Below are 16,104 nucleotides of genomic sequence, written 5' to 3' on the forward strand. Positions count from 1 at the left end.
TGAGAACAAGGTGCAGTTCAGTGTTTCTGCCCCCCTTCCCCCTTTTAAAGATTGTATTTGAAAGGGAATAATGTTTGCTTCTCATAGATTGTACTCCTGCTTGGCGAATGGCAGTGCGGATGAATTCCAGCGGGGGGAGCAACTGTTTCGAATGAGGGCTGTCAAAGACCCTCTCCAGATAGGTAAGAGCTCTGCATCTTCACGTCTATAGGGATCTTGAAATCTCATTCACATAACAAAGCAACAGTGCCTCCAAACAACTTCTGTTATTAAGAATAACTGTCGATAACTATAGTGAAGGAGTTGTAACCTAAAATATCTTGGGTTAAGGTTTCTGCTGAGCCTGCTACTTGATCACTGAAGCTTTGGACAAGTTCCTTAGTTTTGTGCAGCTTCTTTCAGTTGAACTAGAAAACTAACTGAAATGCAGAAACTTCTCTGAAAATTAGATGCTATATCTGATTGGATGACTTGGGGAAAATTTAATTGTAGTGCTGTTGTCTCCATGACATTTTAATTCTTCATTGATAGCTTAATATATAACCTGGCTGTCTGAAGTCTTGATGTAATTAATGCTCCTAGTAAAATAAGTGCAGAGATGACAAGTGTGCAATCTGATGAATTCTTGGTTATGTGGCAGAGCATCATGTGTATGTAGCTTTACTGATAACAGGATAAGGAAAGCTCTTTGTGGATTACGCTTTTTATCCATCTTCCCTGCTTGTGTTATTCTGTTACTTATAACTGTAAAGCTAATCCTAGATTTTTTTTATTGAGGAGATTGGACTCTTCATTCTCCATGGAGCCCTTGTGGTTCAGACAAGGTGGCATCTGTCTTTGGCAGGCTTAAAGACTGGAAGAAGTTATATGAAATCCAAATATTTGAATGTCAAATAAGAGCTCATGTGTAGAATGTATATAGTGTTGTTCTCTGCTTGCCAAGCAGAATCTAGGAAGGACAACACCTCAGTGAAGTATAATATTTGGAGGGAATTAGAAGGGCAGGTATGTATGCATGCATGCTAAGAAATGGAGGAAGCAAAATTGAGGTAGAACAGGAAGATGGCAAACATTTGACAAGAAATAAGTGAAACTCTTGCGCAGCTGTTCAGTTTTATCTTTACCAGAAGGTGCTCTGGATAGGTTCTGGAAAGAATAGACTGAGACATTGAGAAATTGTGGTCTGTTAAGCAACTGAAAAGAAGTTGCACAATAGAAAAAGGGGCTGGTCTCTGAGGCATGTAATTTGGAGCAGAATGGTAAATTGCCTCCTGAGTTTTGAAGTGAGAGAGGAATGTTTGGAAAGGCTGGGTGGGCTGGGAGAATGTTAAAGGATACCCATTTACTGGCAGCCCAAGTGGAACCTTTTCAATGAATGAAATTTTAGCAGAAGTAAGGACAACTTTATTAGATTGGAACAGCGTTGGCAAAAGTGACCCCCGTTGGTCCAGGGCTTCTTGCATAATTTCCACTATTTCCTGTCATTGTTTCGTCTATCCTGTGAGCAGTATTGCTCAGTCTTGTTTGGGCTGAATCTGTTAGGTTGCCTACTTCCAAGTTACAGTCTGTTAAATGCTGGATAAAAACTGCTTCGTGGCTCATGGGCAAGACTGAAAAGGATTTATAAAGGTGGATGCCACTGGCACCTCAAAAGCAATGGTGAGAGCCACAGCTGGCCCTCTGCTGCTATAATCCAATTTTTGGATAAGTTGGAAAGTATTTATTATTATTGGCAGTCTGTCATTGCAATCACAGAAGAGTTAAATTTGTCCAGTAGGCTACTCTGCAAAGAATAGTGGGAGCTCTAAAGAAGGGTGCAGTTCTTCAAACTCAGTGTAGAGAGCTGTAAGAATTGCCAGAGACTAATTTAGATCTGATCAGTGAAATGGAGCCAGATATGATCAAGCTGAAGGTTAAAAGCACATACAGACAAACCACTGATACCAGGACTGAAAAGCTGGTAGGAGGCTATGAGAATAGTAGCACAATAATTACTGGACTTTAGGAAAAGAAACTTTGAAGAAATAAAGAATTTGTTAAAAGGAAACGGTCTGAAATTCTGTACAGCTTAGGAAACTAACAGTGGCAAAGAACAAAATGTTTAATATACAGTGGGGGACTGCCATCAAAACTCATTTCGGCAATACATTAAAAGGGCAATATGGAAAATGCAGAGCAATGTAAGAAGAATAAAGGATAGTAAAATATTATTCAGAAACTGAGATTCAGGGAGGATGGGCAATTAAAAGAAAGAACCAGAAGAGAAACCAGGTAAGATTAAAACTCAAGAGACATTTCAACTGTATATGCAGCAGAGCCCCTGGAGAAAAGACAGCATGCATAGGGGGAAAAAATAGCTGTTTTTTGGAATGGGACAAGCATTTTCATTTTTGTAGAGGAAAAAGGACACGCCGTGGACAGAATGGAAATCATTTTCCATTCATTTGTATTCATGTAAATCTACAATTTGGAAAGCAAATGTGTCAGGAAATGAGGGAGCCATTGTGAACATACACAGTTTTGTCAGAGGTGCATCATTAGTGTCTCTGTTTCTGGTTGAGGGGGTAGAGCTTGAAAAATACTTGATGCTGTTCTGCCCTGTGGCCTCACTCTTTTAGCTTGGATAAAAATAAATATGTCTCTGTTGCACTGTCATTTACTGTAAACCTCACTAATCTTCCTGAAAGTAAATGAAAGTGCATTGGAGGGGTTGGGTGGCATGTCCCCCCTGCAAGATTCCTGTGCCCGTAGCGGGGTATGGGGCTGCAGCTCTGGCCAGGACCTGGAACAGGAGGGAGCTTTCTTAATTTGTTCCCTGCAGGACCTTGGCTTTCCTGGTTTGCTTCCTGCAGGACTGGACTAGTGCAGAATATTCCTCCTTGGAGGTGAGTCCCATCCTCCATCCTTTGTAGGCCTTTCTTTTTAGCCTCAGAAGGTCTGCTAGATCCCTGGAGAGCCAGGGGGGCTGCTGGGCCCTCTTGCCACCTTTCCTCCGAGATGGAATAGACTTAGCTTGTGCATTTGAGGATCGCTCCCTTGAGGAGCAACCACTCTTCTTGAACTCCCCTCCCCCCTGGGGTCGCGGTCCCTTAGGGCCTCACTGACAAGCCTTCTGAGCTTGTCAAAGTCGGCTTTCCTGAAGTCAAGGACTTCGGTGTTGCTGACTGACTTGCCAGCTTTACAGCGGATGGTGAAGGTGATCAGCTCGTGGTTGCTGTCACCCAGCTTCCTATCAATCACTAGGTCACCCATTAGGTCATCCCCAGTAGCCAGTACCAGGTCGAGCAGCACTTTACCTCTCGTTGGCCCATAGAGGTCATCCATGCACGATGGGAAGCTTTGCGACAGCTCAGATTTTGCTGAGTGATCCTCCCACGAGATGTCTGGGTAGGTGAAGTCACCCGTGATGACCCTGGTCCTGATGCATGCGGCCTCAGCCAGTTCCCGGGCAAACTCCTAGTCAAGCTCTTGACTTTGGGTGGGAGGTCTGTAGTAGACTCCCACCGTTGTGTCCCCTGTGGCGTGTTCCCCATGGATTTTAACCCAGAGGGTCTCCAGTTGTCTACCCTGGTTGCAAACATCAGCTTGCAGGGACGCGTAACTTTCCTTAACATAGAAAGCTACATCCCCGCCCCTTTTACCTACACAATCCCTCCTGTACCCGTGGTCCAGTCATGGGTGGAGTCCCACCAGGTCTCCGTTATCCCTATGACATCATAATTATTTGCACTGAGCAGGAGGGTGAGTTCCTCCTGCTTATTCCCCAAGCTCCTGGCATTTGTGTACAGGCAGGGAAGTGTCCCCTTGGGGGCTCTTACCTTGCCCACAGATTGTACCAGGGCTGGGGTGGGGTGGGTGCCCTTAAGTGCTTTGGCCTGCTGGCTTTGCAAGGGTTGCTCAGTGAACCAGCAATGGCAGTAGTCCCCTGCCCCCCAGCAGGCTTAGTTTAAAGCCCAGTGGAGCAGCTTAGCCAGTCTGGCTGAGAAGAGCCTTCTCCCCAGTGGAGAGAGGTGGAGGCCATCTCTTCCCAACAGCTTGCTGCCTCTCTCACCAAAGAGCGGGCTGTGGTCATGGAAGCCAAAGCCTTCCTGATGACACCAGTGCCATAGTCTTTGGTTAACTACCTGGATCCTCCTCTCCCTCCTCCTGTTAGGGGCTGATTTTATGTGGGTTACTGTCATTGCTGTATTCTCTGTATTCACATGGTGCCCCTTGCCTGATTGCCCTCCTCCCAGCCCCCAGGCAGCTGTTTGCAGGCTGGAACTCTGCCAGCCTGCAAGAGGAAACCTATGGTTTCCCATGTTTTTCTCCTTTAAAGGAGAATCCATTTTTAAGGTTTGTTCACAACTCTTTGAGAGATTCTTCCGACCCATGGGTTGAGAAATGCTATTGTACAGAAGATGACTGGTACATTGTAAACAAGCCCAAGTCTGTGAATTGGTTTTGAATGTTGGAGATGGCTACATAAGGTGTTGCTTTCTTCCTCCTCTAATTATAACCAGTTCTCCTTTCCTCATGTTTCAGAAGTGAAGTTTCTTCACATATAAATAAAGTTTGTCAAACTTTTGACAAGAAGATTGCCACTGCAACCCATTCTTGTTCTGTAAAACATTTTAGACATTTAGCATGTACAAGTGAAGTATGGCTGCACATCAAGTTTGCAGAAGGCTTAACATGCTATTATTGAAAGAAGGGTGTCTTAGCTTTTTTCTGAGATGTTTCCTAGTGTAGCAAAATGACGTGTTGAGACATTTATGCAGAGAGTAAATTAGATCTATAACTTATATTAAGCAGAGCAGTAGTTTTGTGGTGAACACCTCCTTTTATTTTTATTTTTTTTCCCCCAAATTCTTCTGCCACTTGGATTGGGTGGCATTCACCTGCACTGATCACGAAATATATTACCTAAGTCAGGAAGAGGATTTGAATCCCAGTGCACAGCAGCAATGAGGAGGCAACCAGGTACCAGAAAGTTGTAATTATCAGGAGGATTCAGCAGAAAGTGGGATGCCCAACACTAAAAGATTTGTTTCGTCCTGTTTAGAAAGTTGTGGGCAGTATTGAACACCATGATAACAGTGGCTTGGCCAAAGCTGATATAGTTTGCTACCCTGGAGTCACAGTCCACTTACCTACCTTTAGCATGTTGACAGTGGAAATCTGTTTCAAATACTGTCCCTCATCCTCCCTACAAAAAAGTTCACTCTAGAAAAGCGGGTAAGTAGGAGCCTACAAGTCTAATTATTGCTATTTGGTGAATGGTACCATTAGTGCTTTTTCTATGCTGCACCAATTCTTAAGAAGTTGAGGATAGTTAAAGGAGCTGATATGCATTGCCAGAGAGAAATCTTGACATGGAACAGAAGTCTTCAAGAGGCAATTGAAATAGACTGGTATGTTTTGTTAGCCATTTTTTGTTTCTAACATTTAAGGTGCCCTGGTAAGTAAACCATGTTTGTAGAGGAAGGCTGCCTTAAGGATACGATGAGTATTTATTGTGCATAACTATTCATGAAGCCAACCTCTGACTTTGTCATCCCGCTTAGGTGGAAATACATCATTTAACTTCCCACTTGTTTGCTTACTGAAGAGTGGGGCTGGCTTTTTAGATATTTCAGTGTTGTTTCTTTTCACAGTTTACCTAAATCTCATGCAAGACGTTGGTTATTGGAATAGAGTATTTTCAGAATCAAAAGGTGATGCGTAATTTACCTGAACTCTTTCTTGAGAAATAAATCGTTGTTTAGCAGTGGTGTTTGAAATGCCAACAGAAGTGCTCAAGTGTAATATAGATTACTGCAACATTCTGAAAGTTCACCTAAGTTTGAAGTAACTTCTTAGATATCAATTTACCTGTTCCTCTGCAGTATGGGAGGACTGGATTAGTTTATCCTAAAATGTTCCTCATGGGGGTGCTTGGTCCAGTATTGAACACCTCCACTGATAAGATCCCACATTTCATGACACCGTGCTATTCTGTGCATTTTCTTATTGCACTTAAATTAACGTAACTCTTCTGATCAGCTAAAGGGGCAGACCAGTTCTAGAGACTCAGGATGAATGCTGTTATACAATCAGAACAACTTTGTACTGCTTAACATTTAAAGTTAAATATAAGTGCACATATGTGAGTGTTGTTGTATTAAACAGGGTCATGTTCGGATCCTCAGGGGGACAGTAATTTTGTCTTATTTTCCAACAGGTTTCCATCTGAGCGCGACAGTGGTACCTCCGCAGATGGTGCCACCAAAAGGTGCATACAACGTGGCGGTGATGTTTGACCGATGTAGGATCACCTCGTGCAGCTGTACCTGCGGAGCTGGGGCCAAGTGGTGTGCCCATGTCGTGGCCCTCTGTCTCTTCCGGATTCACAATGTAGGCCTTTAAATACAATTCTGTGTCACTTTCTTGATGTTCTCCTGTGTTGAAGCATAGTGGCTTGGGTACAAGCTTCTATGCTTCAGGCTTGCTTCTCTCCAGGGAAGTTTAGACTGTCCCTTTAGCTATGGGTCATGTAGCTCTGGAGATTGCAGTCTGAGTGGCAGTGCAAGTCCTGCAAATTCACAGTTCTAATCCTTGTATATTTTCACTATACTGTACAGTTAGCTTCCAAAGCTGCTTGACCATCTTTTGATAATGCATACCTACTGCCCCTTTCTATCCCCTCGTTAGTGTTTTTATGAGGATTATATGCTCAAGGGTCACTGGTGGGCAAAACTGCTTATTATTTTAATTCTTTTTCAGGAGTCTTTGCAAACACAGTGTTTCTTTGAATTTGAAGGCTGTTACTTGCACTATTGTTGTTGAAAACCATTTCAGTATATGTTGGCCTTTGTGTACTGCTGCCCATTTTAACATGCTATGCCTCAGGTTGGGTAACTAACCCACCTGTTTGATCTCAAAATGTGAGTCCCCATTTTTATTGGAGTACCTGCAGTGTAGTTAACACTATGAACATGCAGTGGAGATGTGCTCTCTGTCCCAAGAAACTCCTGTTGTGAAAGTAGGCAGAATAAGCTGGTAAAATACAAATTATGTAATGTTAGGGTGCAGCCTTATGTTGCAGATATTCTTCGGAGAGACATTTCACCAAGTAAATTTTGAGGGATTGATTGTAGTTTATTGGAAGGAACAGAAGGATTATTCATTGTCTTAAAGCCATCAAAGCTCATCATGGTTTTCAATCCATTTTAGCCCTCCCTAAAAGCAGAGGTGAAAATTGCTAACAATTTATCAGTGGTATTTCACAATAGATAATTATTGCAGGCTTGAATGTGCAAACCTTAAGAAAAGCACCTTGTTGCCTCTAGTTGCCAGATGACAGCTGGGTATTTTAAATGCAATTTCTGCTCTTACATGGCTATTCCAATACGTGCTTTTGGGAGTCTGGGAGTAGCCAGCAGGTTTTCTGATTCAGTTATAGCATTAGGCACAAAAAGGCTAGGAATCCTCCATGCAATAGAAGTAAACCAGAATGATGATATGGAAACCATTTTGTAGCTGGTATATTCTGAGCACAAAAGGGGAACTGTATGTGAAGGGGATTGCTTGATGCCAGGTACGTCTGCCTATTTCTCCTTGACATGGTTTGGCCTTTTTCCAATTTTAAATTAAGTGACTGCTGCTTGTTCTGCGTAGTGAAAGAAATTAAGACATTCTTGTACAGTTTATAATCTTTTTCGTTTTAAAAATCCTGTAAGGAAGAGAAAATGAATTTAATTTTTAAATGAATAAGCATCTAATGGTTATCTTAGTTGGATGGCGATTCTATAAAACAGCCCCCCACAGAGCTGTTTCTTTGCCAGAAGCTAAAAAATAATGGCCTATTTTAGAGGTTTGTTTGTGAATTCTCTGCCAGTGTTTGTGCAATTGCTAGCAACAACAGATCTTAAGCACAGCTGTTTAGCAGTTTCCTTGAAAAGGAATTCTTTTCTTAAAAATAGGCTTTATAAAATCAAGACATAGGCCGAGTCCAGTCTGCAGCACTGCTTTACATAATTGCAAGGAAAATCTATGCTTAACCATGGCTGCTGCTAAAACAGCTTCAGTCATCTAGTGTACAGGACTAGTCCTGCCTGACCTTGCTGACAGCCGTTCTCTTATCTCTCTTCTCTCTCCAGGCATCGGCAGTATGCTTACGAGCGCCTGTTTCGGAGTCCTTGTCTCGACTGCAAAGAGATCAGTTGCAGAAATTTGCTCAGTATTTAATCAGTGAACTCCCACAACAGGTAAAAGGAGAGCTATTCTGTTCCACCAGAGCCCTTGTTAAATTTAAGTAATCTCAGGTTGCTTTGATCTGTGTAGTATTTTACTTATAGTGGCCTGTTGCTGTATTTGATCACCAGTAACAGAGGCAGCTTTCATTCCTGCCTGACTCAAGGCCACTATCAAGTTTTTTAGCTGTCATTGGCCAAATAAAGGATTAGAGTGGTGTCTTCAAAGGAGAAAGGAAAGTGTTGGTTAGTTGTAGGGTGCCACATGGGCATAAACAGGTGCTCAGTTCGCAAATATGAAAATCAAAATAATAAATGTAATACACAAGGGAGTTCAAAGCAAGTCAGCGTCTGTCATCTTCCTGTGTGTGGATTAATAAAGACGCTAGATGAATAAAGACGCTAGATTGGCAGCATTGAGCACTGTCCCCAGAAGACACAGTGGTTCCCTCCTGGCCTTCTGGCATTTCAACCCTAATTATAAGAGCATCTCAAAGGGTAGAAGAACAATTTTAGATTCTCTGACTTCAAGTCCCTTCGGTGTTGATAACCATCTTATAATTTTGATTGGCTTATTGCGTAGGCCACTGAATAGGCTTTGAGTTATAACCTGGGGTGGGATCACAATGGTGAGCAAATCTTTTATCAAAAACAAGCGTTTCTTTTGGGTCATTGTTCCCCAAGGTGGTCGTGGAATGGGGACTCATCATGAGCCAGATGTAGTTACGAAGGCAGAAAAAGCCTCACTCCCCTTGAAGGTTACATCTTCTCCATTAGCTGCTCAGAAGATGCATGCAAATTATGTGGGCCGATCAGTGTTGCTAAGATAACTGCAAAAAATGCAGGGTTTATGATGTGGACAAATGTGACTTGTAGAAAAAAACATCAAGAAGTGATAACTGTTTGAGAGTTGCTTCTCAAACAATGAGTGGGTCTTTCAGCTGGTAAATTAAACTTAAATACATAATTGTCATAACAAGGAAGTTTCTCATTCAAACATGGGATGATGGTGGCCACATGTGGAACATGAGTAGAAGAGGAGGGATCCTTAAAATAATCTAAGACAGTGGTGACCAAGATCTAGCACATGGAGCAGTGCCATCCAGCCCCACGGAGCTCCCCATGTGGCACCAAATTTTTGAACCCAATAAGTGGCAGCAGCATTAAGTACTGTTGTTTGAATCTGCAGTAATTTAATATTGTCACTGTTCCCCTGCCCGACTCATCTGGCCTGCTGCTTGCTGAATCTGGGCTGTGGGGCTGTATGACTTAGGCACAAATGTTGTAAGATGCTCTCCTGCTATGAAAGTCAAAGCCTTCATATGGTGCCTTCAGAAGCTGTTACCTAGTTCTCCAAGGAGTTACCTGCACTGGTGAACCCAGACTCCCAGTTATATGCACAGGTGTTTTGCTGAGGGACTTCTCCCTCAGGCACTTGTTGTGTATAGCAAGTATTCCCCTCATCCTGCCAGTTCCATAGTACAACAGCCTTTAATGTGTGAGCTTGTCTCAGTAAGTGATTTTTCTTACCTCTTGTTGACTTTGGAATATGTAGTAATGGAAAAAGAAGTAAGTATGGCTTAATGCTAAGCCTGTTGCTCCAGATGCCTCAAAGACATGATGTGCTTTCACTAAACAGTTTTCCCTCAGTCTGTTCATCAGTGAAGTTAGGCCCATATCAATCTCTCATTCTCTCTAGGAGGGTATGCCAGGAGTACTTCATGACTTAGTTGAGGTGCATGAGATCATGTTTATCCCGGTGGATGTATGAAATGGTGGTGGGTTAGGAAAGGAGCTTGGTTAGCTCATGTTTAAGTCTGATACATGTTCATAACTCACTATGCCAACATGAATTTTACTAGCAAATAGGTCTAAGGCTATAGTCCTGTAAGAATTTTAAATTCAGGAACACCAGCTTTCTTCCCTGCAGTTCTGGTGCCTGGGAGGGCTTGACTAAGTCTGGGTTCCTTGGTGCTCTAAATCAGTGGTCTCCAAACTTTTTTGATTGCACACCCCTATCAGTAAAAAATATCTGAGCATGCACCCCCAATATAGCTATATATAAATATAAATTCTAATATTTTCTTCCCGCACCCCAGTGGATCATCTTCTGCACCCCACTTTGGAGACCACTGCTTTAAATGAATTGGCTTTTTAAGGAGTAGTTTGGGGATAAGTATCATAGAATCATGGAAGTAGGGTGAGAAGGGACCCTGTAGATCTTCAAGTCTGATCCCCTCACCTGGGCAGGAGGAAAATTGGGCTCAAATGGCTCCAGCCAGGTAGGCATCGAGCCTCCTCTTAAAGACCGCCAGGGTAGGAGCCAGCACCACTTCCCTTGGAAGTTGGTTCCAGATCCTAGCTGCCCTAACTGTGAAGTAGTTCTTACGGATGTCTAATCTAAACCTACTCTCCAATAATTTGTGACCATTATTCCTTGTCATGCCAGGGGGCACTGGGGGAATCAAGGTCTTCCCCAAACCCTTCTGATACCCCCTAGTGAATTTATAGACGGTCACCAGGTCCCCCCTCAGGTTTCTCTTGTAAAGGCTGAACAGGTTCAGGTCCCACAGTCTCTCGTTGTAGGGTCTGCCCTGTTGTCTCCGGATCATGCGGGTGGCCCTCCTCTGGACCCTCTCAATGTTGTCCACATCCCTCCTGAAGTGGGGCACACAGAAATGGACGCAGTACTCCAGCTGTGGCCTGACCAGTGTTGCGTAGAGGGAGAGGATCACCTCCTTGGCCCTACTGGAGGTGCACCTGTGAATGCACGACAAGGTCCGGTTAACCCTGCCAACTGTGACCTCGCATTGTCGGCCCATGTTCATCTTGGAGTCAGTAATGACTTCAAGATGCCTTTCTGCCTCCGTGCTCTCAAGAAGGGAGTTTCCCACTCTATAAGTGTGCTGCTGGTTACTACTGCCCAAATGCAGCACGCTGCACTTGTCAGTATGGAAGCATCCTGTTTTTGTTAGCCCACCTCTGTAACCTGTCCAGGTTTTGCTGCAGTCTTTCCCTCCCTACTAGTGTGCTCCCCACACCCCAAATTTTGGTATCATCAGCAAATTTAAACAGGTTGCTTTTCACCCTGTCATCCAAATCGCTGATAAAGAGATTGAACAGCGCAGGCCCAAGGACTGAGCCCGGGGGGGGACTCCACTGCCCGCTTCCTCCCAGGTCGAATATGACCTGTCCACCACCACCCTCTAAGTACGACCCTTCAGCCAGCCTGCAATCCATCTGACTGTGTAGGCATCAATGCCACAGTCCCCTAGTTGTTTTTTTTTTTAATGAGGATGGGGTGGGAGATGGTGTCAGAGTCCAGAAGTCCAGAAAGACTACATCCACAGCGACACCTGCATCCAAGGCTTTTGTGACCTGATCATAAAAGGCAGTCAGGTTGGTCTGACATGACCTGCCCCTAATGAAACCGTGCTGGTTGCCCTTGAGCATCATCGCTGAAGCTGGCCCATCACAGATGCTCCTTAATGATCTTCTCAAAGAGTTTCCCTAGGATTGAGGTACGACTGATGGGCCTGTAGTTGCCTGGGTCCTCCCTTTTTTAAAGGTGGGGACCACGTTGGCTATCTTCCAATCATCTGGCACCTGGCCTGAGCACCATGAGCGCTCGTAAAGCTGTGCCAAGGGCCTTGCAATAACCCCTGCTAGCTCCTCAACACCCTGGGGTGGAGAGCATCTGGACCCACTGATTTGAATATGTCCAGCCCCTCCAGAAACTCTCTAACCCAGTCCTCCCCAACCTGAGGTCTGGAGGCATTCCCCTCAAGTCCGTCTTGCATCATGGTGGGAAGTCCTGCACAAGAAAACAGAGGTAAAGAATTGGTCAAAGAGATCTGCTTTCTCCTCTGGTGCAACCACCAGATTGCCCAGAGTATCTTGCAGGGGCCCCATGTTTCCCGGTGCCGCCTTCATCCTCCCTATGTATTTGAAAAAGGAATTTTTATTATCTTTGATCTTGGACGCTAGTCCTAGCTCTGTGTCTGCCTTGGCTTTCCTGGCAGCCCCCCGTACAGGCTTGAGCAGAGGAGCTATACTCCTCTTTGAAGATAGCACCCCCCCCTTCCAAGTAATGGAAGCATATAGAGTAGTTGTAGGAAAATGTTGCATATGTTGAAATGAGAAGCTTAGAATTGCAAAATCATTTTTTCCTCATTTAAAACAAAAGATAGGATCATCCATACCTTTCTGCTCTTTTATTTACCTTGCAGGGTATGAACTATGTGACAAGGTTGCTTAATTTACCTTAAGGTAAAACATGGAGGAAAGTGGAATAACTAGAGTTATGCTATGGTATCAGCTGCAGTATGTGTTACTCCCTCCACTGGAGTACTTAAAGTACTCTTACACATATATAGTAGGTAGAAATCTCCAAGTTGTGCACTACCTAGAGAACCCAGAAAGGAAACTGGACTAAAGTGTGTTTAAACATCTGTCAGTCCCAGGTCCCTCAGAAACAAAAATCTGAATAGTTGCTTGGTTTATGACAGGGTAAGAGGTGCACATGTATCTTTAAATGGTACTGAATGTCTTGTGTTTTAGATTCTTCCAACTGCTCAGCGTTTGCTGGATGAGTTGCTGTCTTCTCAGTCCACTGCCATCAACACGGTGTGTGGAGCCCCAGGTAACATGGATAATTCTTATTACATTTGATGTTCTATAGTCTGCTTCAGGGATGGGAATCAATCACATCTCCATCAGTGGGTGCTCCTGGCTTGCTGAGACATTATTTAATTTGAGGCAGCAGGGGGAGGAGAGAGGAAAGCAGAGAGATTTGTGTGTGTGCAGGGAGCTGCAGGAAGTTGCTGGTGTTACAGGTTTGGTGAGAACTTACAGTAAATAAAAGGAGCTCCAGGTACTACCACATCTAGGTTATTTTTAATGGAAGAGTTTCCCATGTAACCCAGTGCAAATGACTGAAAAATGTTTCTAGAGTCCATAAACAGGTCTGTGTCTACTTTTGCACTGAGTTGAAAATGAGTGTTGCTTATCTGCTGCCTGTGACCTGGAATAAGGGGTATAGACTGTAACACTCTAACACCTGCAAACTGTGTTTCTCAAGATCCCACTGCTGGGCCCTCAGCCTCAGATCAAAGCACCTGGTACCTAGATGAATCTACTCTGAGTGACAACATAAAGAAAACCCTTCACAAATTCTGTGGGCCCTCTCCTGTTGTTTTCAGGTAAATTGCCTCCTCATCAGAGTAATAATCATCCCTTCCTACACATGAAACATAACAGGGACTTTGAGTCTAGGGCAGAGGCGGGCAATTATTTTGGGCAGAGGGCTGCTTACTGAGTTTTGGCAAGCCATCGAGGGCTGCATGACAGGCAGCAGAGGACAGATAAATATTAACTTTCTAAGTATTGTAAGGGCCCCGCAGGCTGGATAGAATGGCTTGGCGGGCTGCATTTTGCCACCCCTGGTCTAGGGAATTCTCTTCTTGGTTACTTTATGCCCTGTAGTGTTAAATTGGTATGATGCTTTGAAACTCAAGGTGTTTAATTTTAGGTCACCCTTCCAGGTTTTCATCTATCTAGTAGATAAGACCCTCTCTGGAGTTAAGAATGTATGTTACTTGTTTGTTCCTCTCCGACTCCTATTACACTGTGTTTCTTCAGTGAGTTGTGGTTCCTTCTGCCTTTTTCAACCTGCAAAAATGATGCATGGAAATATATAACATTGTGCAGCTTTGTCCCTGTTTTTTGCTGCTGTGCTTTATCTTGTCTTCTGTTCTTTTACTCTCTCCATTTCCCCCTCTCAGTGATGTGAACTCTATGTACCTCTCCTCCACGGAGCCACCTGCTGCTGCTGAATGGGCGTGTCTCCTCCGTCCCCTGAGAGGGAGGGAGCCCGAGGGGATCTGGAATCTGCTATCCATTGTCCGAGAGATGTTTAAGAGGCGAGATAGCAATGCAGCCCCTCTGCTGGAGATCCTAACTGACCAGTGTCTGACTTATGAGCAGGTATTTAAACCCTGTGGGAAAGCAGAGCAGTGACTGGGGGGGACTAATCAAAGGTGGCAACAATTCCAGTGGTGTTTTGTGCCTTGCAAGTGCATTATGGGAGTAGTCCCTTGCCACTAAAGCAACTTGCTTTTTGGTATTCTGAGTGCTTCTTCAGTGATACCAGTTTCACTGGATGTTGGGGTTGTCGTATGCCCTAACATCAACATGAAGCCATTTTCTCAACAACTTTACCTCGACCTTTCCCCTGTGCATAGTCTCTCTGATCAGTGCAGTTTTATTCCATGGATTATGTCAAAATAAGGTGCACTTGAACTCGAGGTGCACCAATAGAGATTTTGGGGGCTGATACAGGTAGCCGATATTTAAGGAGGCATATTGGCCAATACCAAACCGATTTTTCTGATACAGGTGTGTGCAGCTGGTCAGTCTGTTATGGTGGAAGGAGACAGAGTAGGTAAGGGGTGTGGAGGGGGCAGATCAATGCCCCCCACAGTGAGGGAGGGGACAGGGCAGGCGTTGCCTAGATAGGGTGGTGGGGCAGGCGTGGGATGGAACTGTGGCTCGTTGTGGAGGAGGAGGGTGACTCCCACCGCTGGGTGTGCCTCAAGAGGACACTGTGGGGGAGAGGGGACGTATGCCTCCAGATCTGCCCTGGGCTGGGGTTGGGGCTGTGCCGGGCTCCTCTCAGTGGGGCCTGGGCTCCATAACCACCCCAAATTTCATCAGATCCAGCTTCCAGTGCCGCCACCACCACCTGCACAGTGCAGCCCTGGCTCTTCCTGGCATGTGGGGGGAGGCAGGGGTTGAGCGAGGGCTGTGCTGGGTAGGCAGCGGCAGTGCTGGGAGAGGGCTAAGGTGAAATTTGGGTTGACTACAGCCCCCTCTGTAGACCCCTCCCATGTCCTCCCAGGGTGTGTGCAGTGGAGGGAAATGCCCCGCCCCCTCCATGAGCCGCAGCTCCATCCTGTGCCCACCCCACCCCAGCTGGGCAGCAGCTACCCCTGTCCCCTCCCTCCTTCACTGGGGGGGAGTGGGGGGGTGCTGATCTGCCCCCCCATGACCCTTTTCTCCCCCCTCCACTTCTACCACAACAGACTTACCAACTGCATGCTGCTGGTCTCTGCTCCTCTCTGCCTGTATACTGTGCTGCAGCTATGTGCATGCACAAGCATTTATTGGCCAAATTATCAGCCACATTAGCCCGATTTCCAATACAGCCAATTTTCCTTATTGGTACCAATCCAATATTGGACCGATGTATCAGTACACCTCTAATTTGGACAATATTTTTTATGTGTTGGCTTTGAAATTCTGCCATTTGACACGATTCATTAGACTTTGATAATTTTAATTGAAAATAATTTCCATGAATTTGGGTTGAATTTTATTGTTGGAGAAAAGGTTGATATTAACATGGAGATGGATCTTCTTTCTGTAAGTAGAGATGTAAGCAAGAACAGCTATAGTATCCGGTTTTCCCTGTTATCCTATTGTATTCCTCAAGGGCAGGCACTTATTTCAGTTGGAGGGCTGCTTACTGAGTTTTGGCAAGATGTTGAGGGCTACATGGGTAGCTCCACCCCTTGACAGGTGCCCCAGCCCCTGGTAGCCATCTGGGTGTGGGGTAAGGCAGCATGTGGGTATGTGTGGATATGTGGGGTGTTGGCAGGTATTGGGTTTGTGGGGAGGAGGGTGGCTGGTGTGTGGTGGGGGGTGAGTGTATGGCAGTGCAAGGTGGGGTGTAATTGCATGTGTATGGTGGGGGGGTGTGGGACTCACTCACTCACTCTCCCCTCCCTCCCTGCACATCCCCTTTTCCCCAACTCCACTCTTGGCTGCAGGGTACTGGCACAGGCTCTGTTCCAGCAATCACAGGCTTGCAGTTGGGAGTCATGTCATGCTG

At 45.0% G+C, this 16,104-nt stretch overlaps 1 protein-coding gene across 3 annotated transcripts in view; it reads left to right on the forward strand.

Annotated features, from left to right (window-relative positions):
• Nucleotides 1-16,104, forward strand: part of ZSWIM8 (zinc finger SWIM-type containing 8) — a 91,005-nt gene that overhangs the window by 36,474 nt on the left and 38,427 nt on the right. For 2 of the 3 annotated variants that reach the window (XM_090057373.1, XM_090057372.1), the window contains exons 3-8: nucleotides 88-182; nucleotides 6,203-6,375; nucleotides 8,121-8,228; nucleotides 12,774-12,855; nucleotides 13,294-13,414; nucleotides 13,997-14,198. In XM_090057373.1, coding sequence (XP_089913499.1) covers nucleotides 88-182; nucleotides 6,203-6,375; nucleotides 8,121-8,228; nucleotides 12,774-12,855; nucleotides 13,294-13,414; nucleotides 13,997-14,198 — 781 coding nt within the window. The remainder of the gene's footprint in view (nucleotides 1-87; nucleotides 183-6,202; nucleotides 6,376-8,120; nucleotides 8,229-12,773; nucleotides 12,856-13,293; nucleotides 13,415-13,996; nucleotides 14,199-16,104) is intronic. The other variant, XM_090057374.1, reaches the window with a different exon arrangement.

Source organism: Crocodylus siamensis, chromosome 7 (assembly GCF_052110815.1).
Source record: "Crocodylus siamensis isolate JL-2025a chromosome 7, ASM5211081v1, whole genome shotgun sequence".
Lineage (NCBI taxonomy): Eukaryota > Metazoa > Chordata > Crocodylia > Crocodylidae > Crocodylus > Crocodylus siamensis.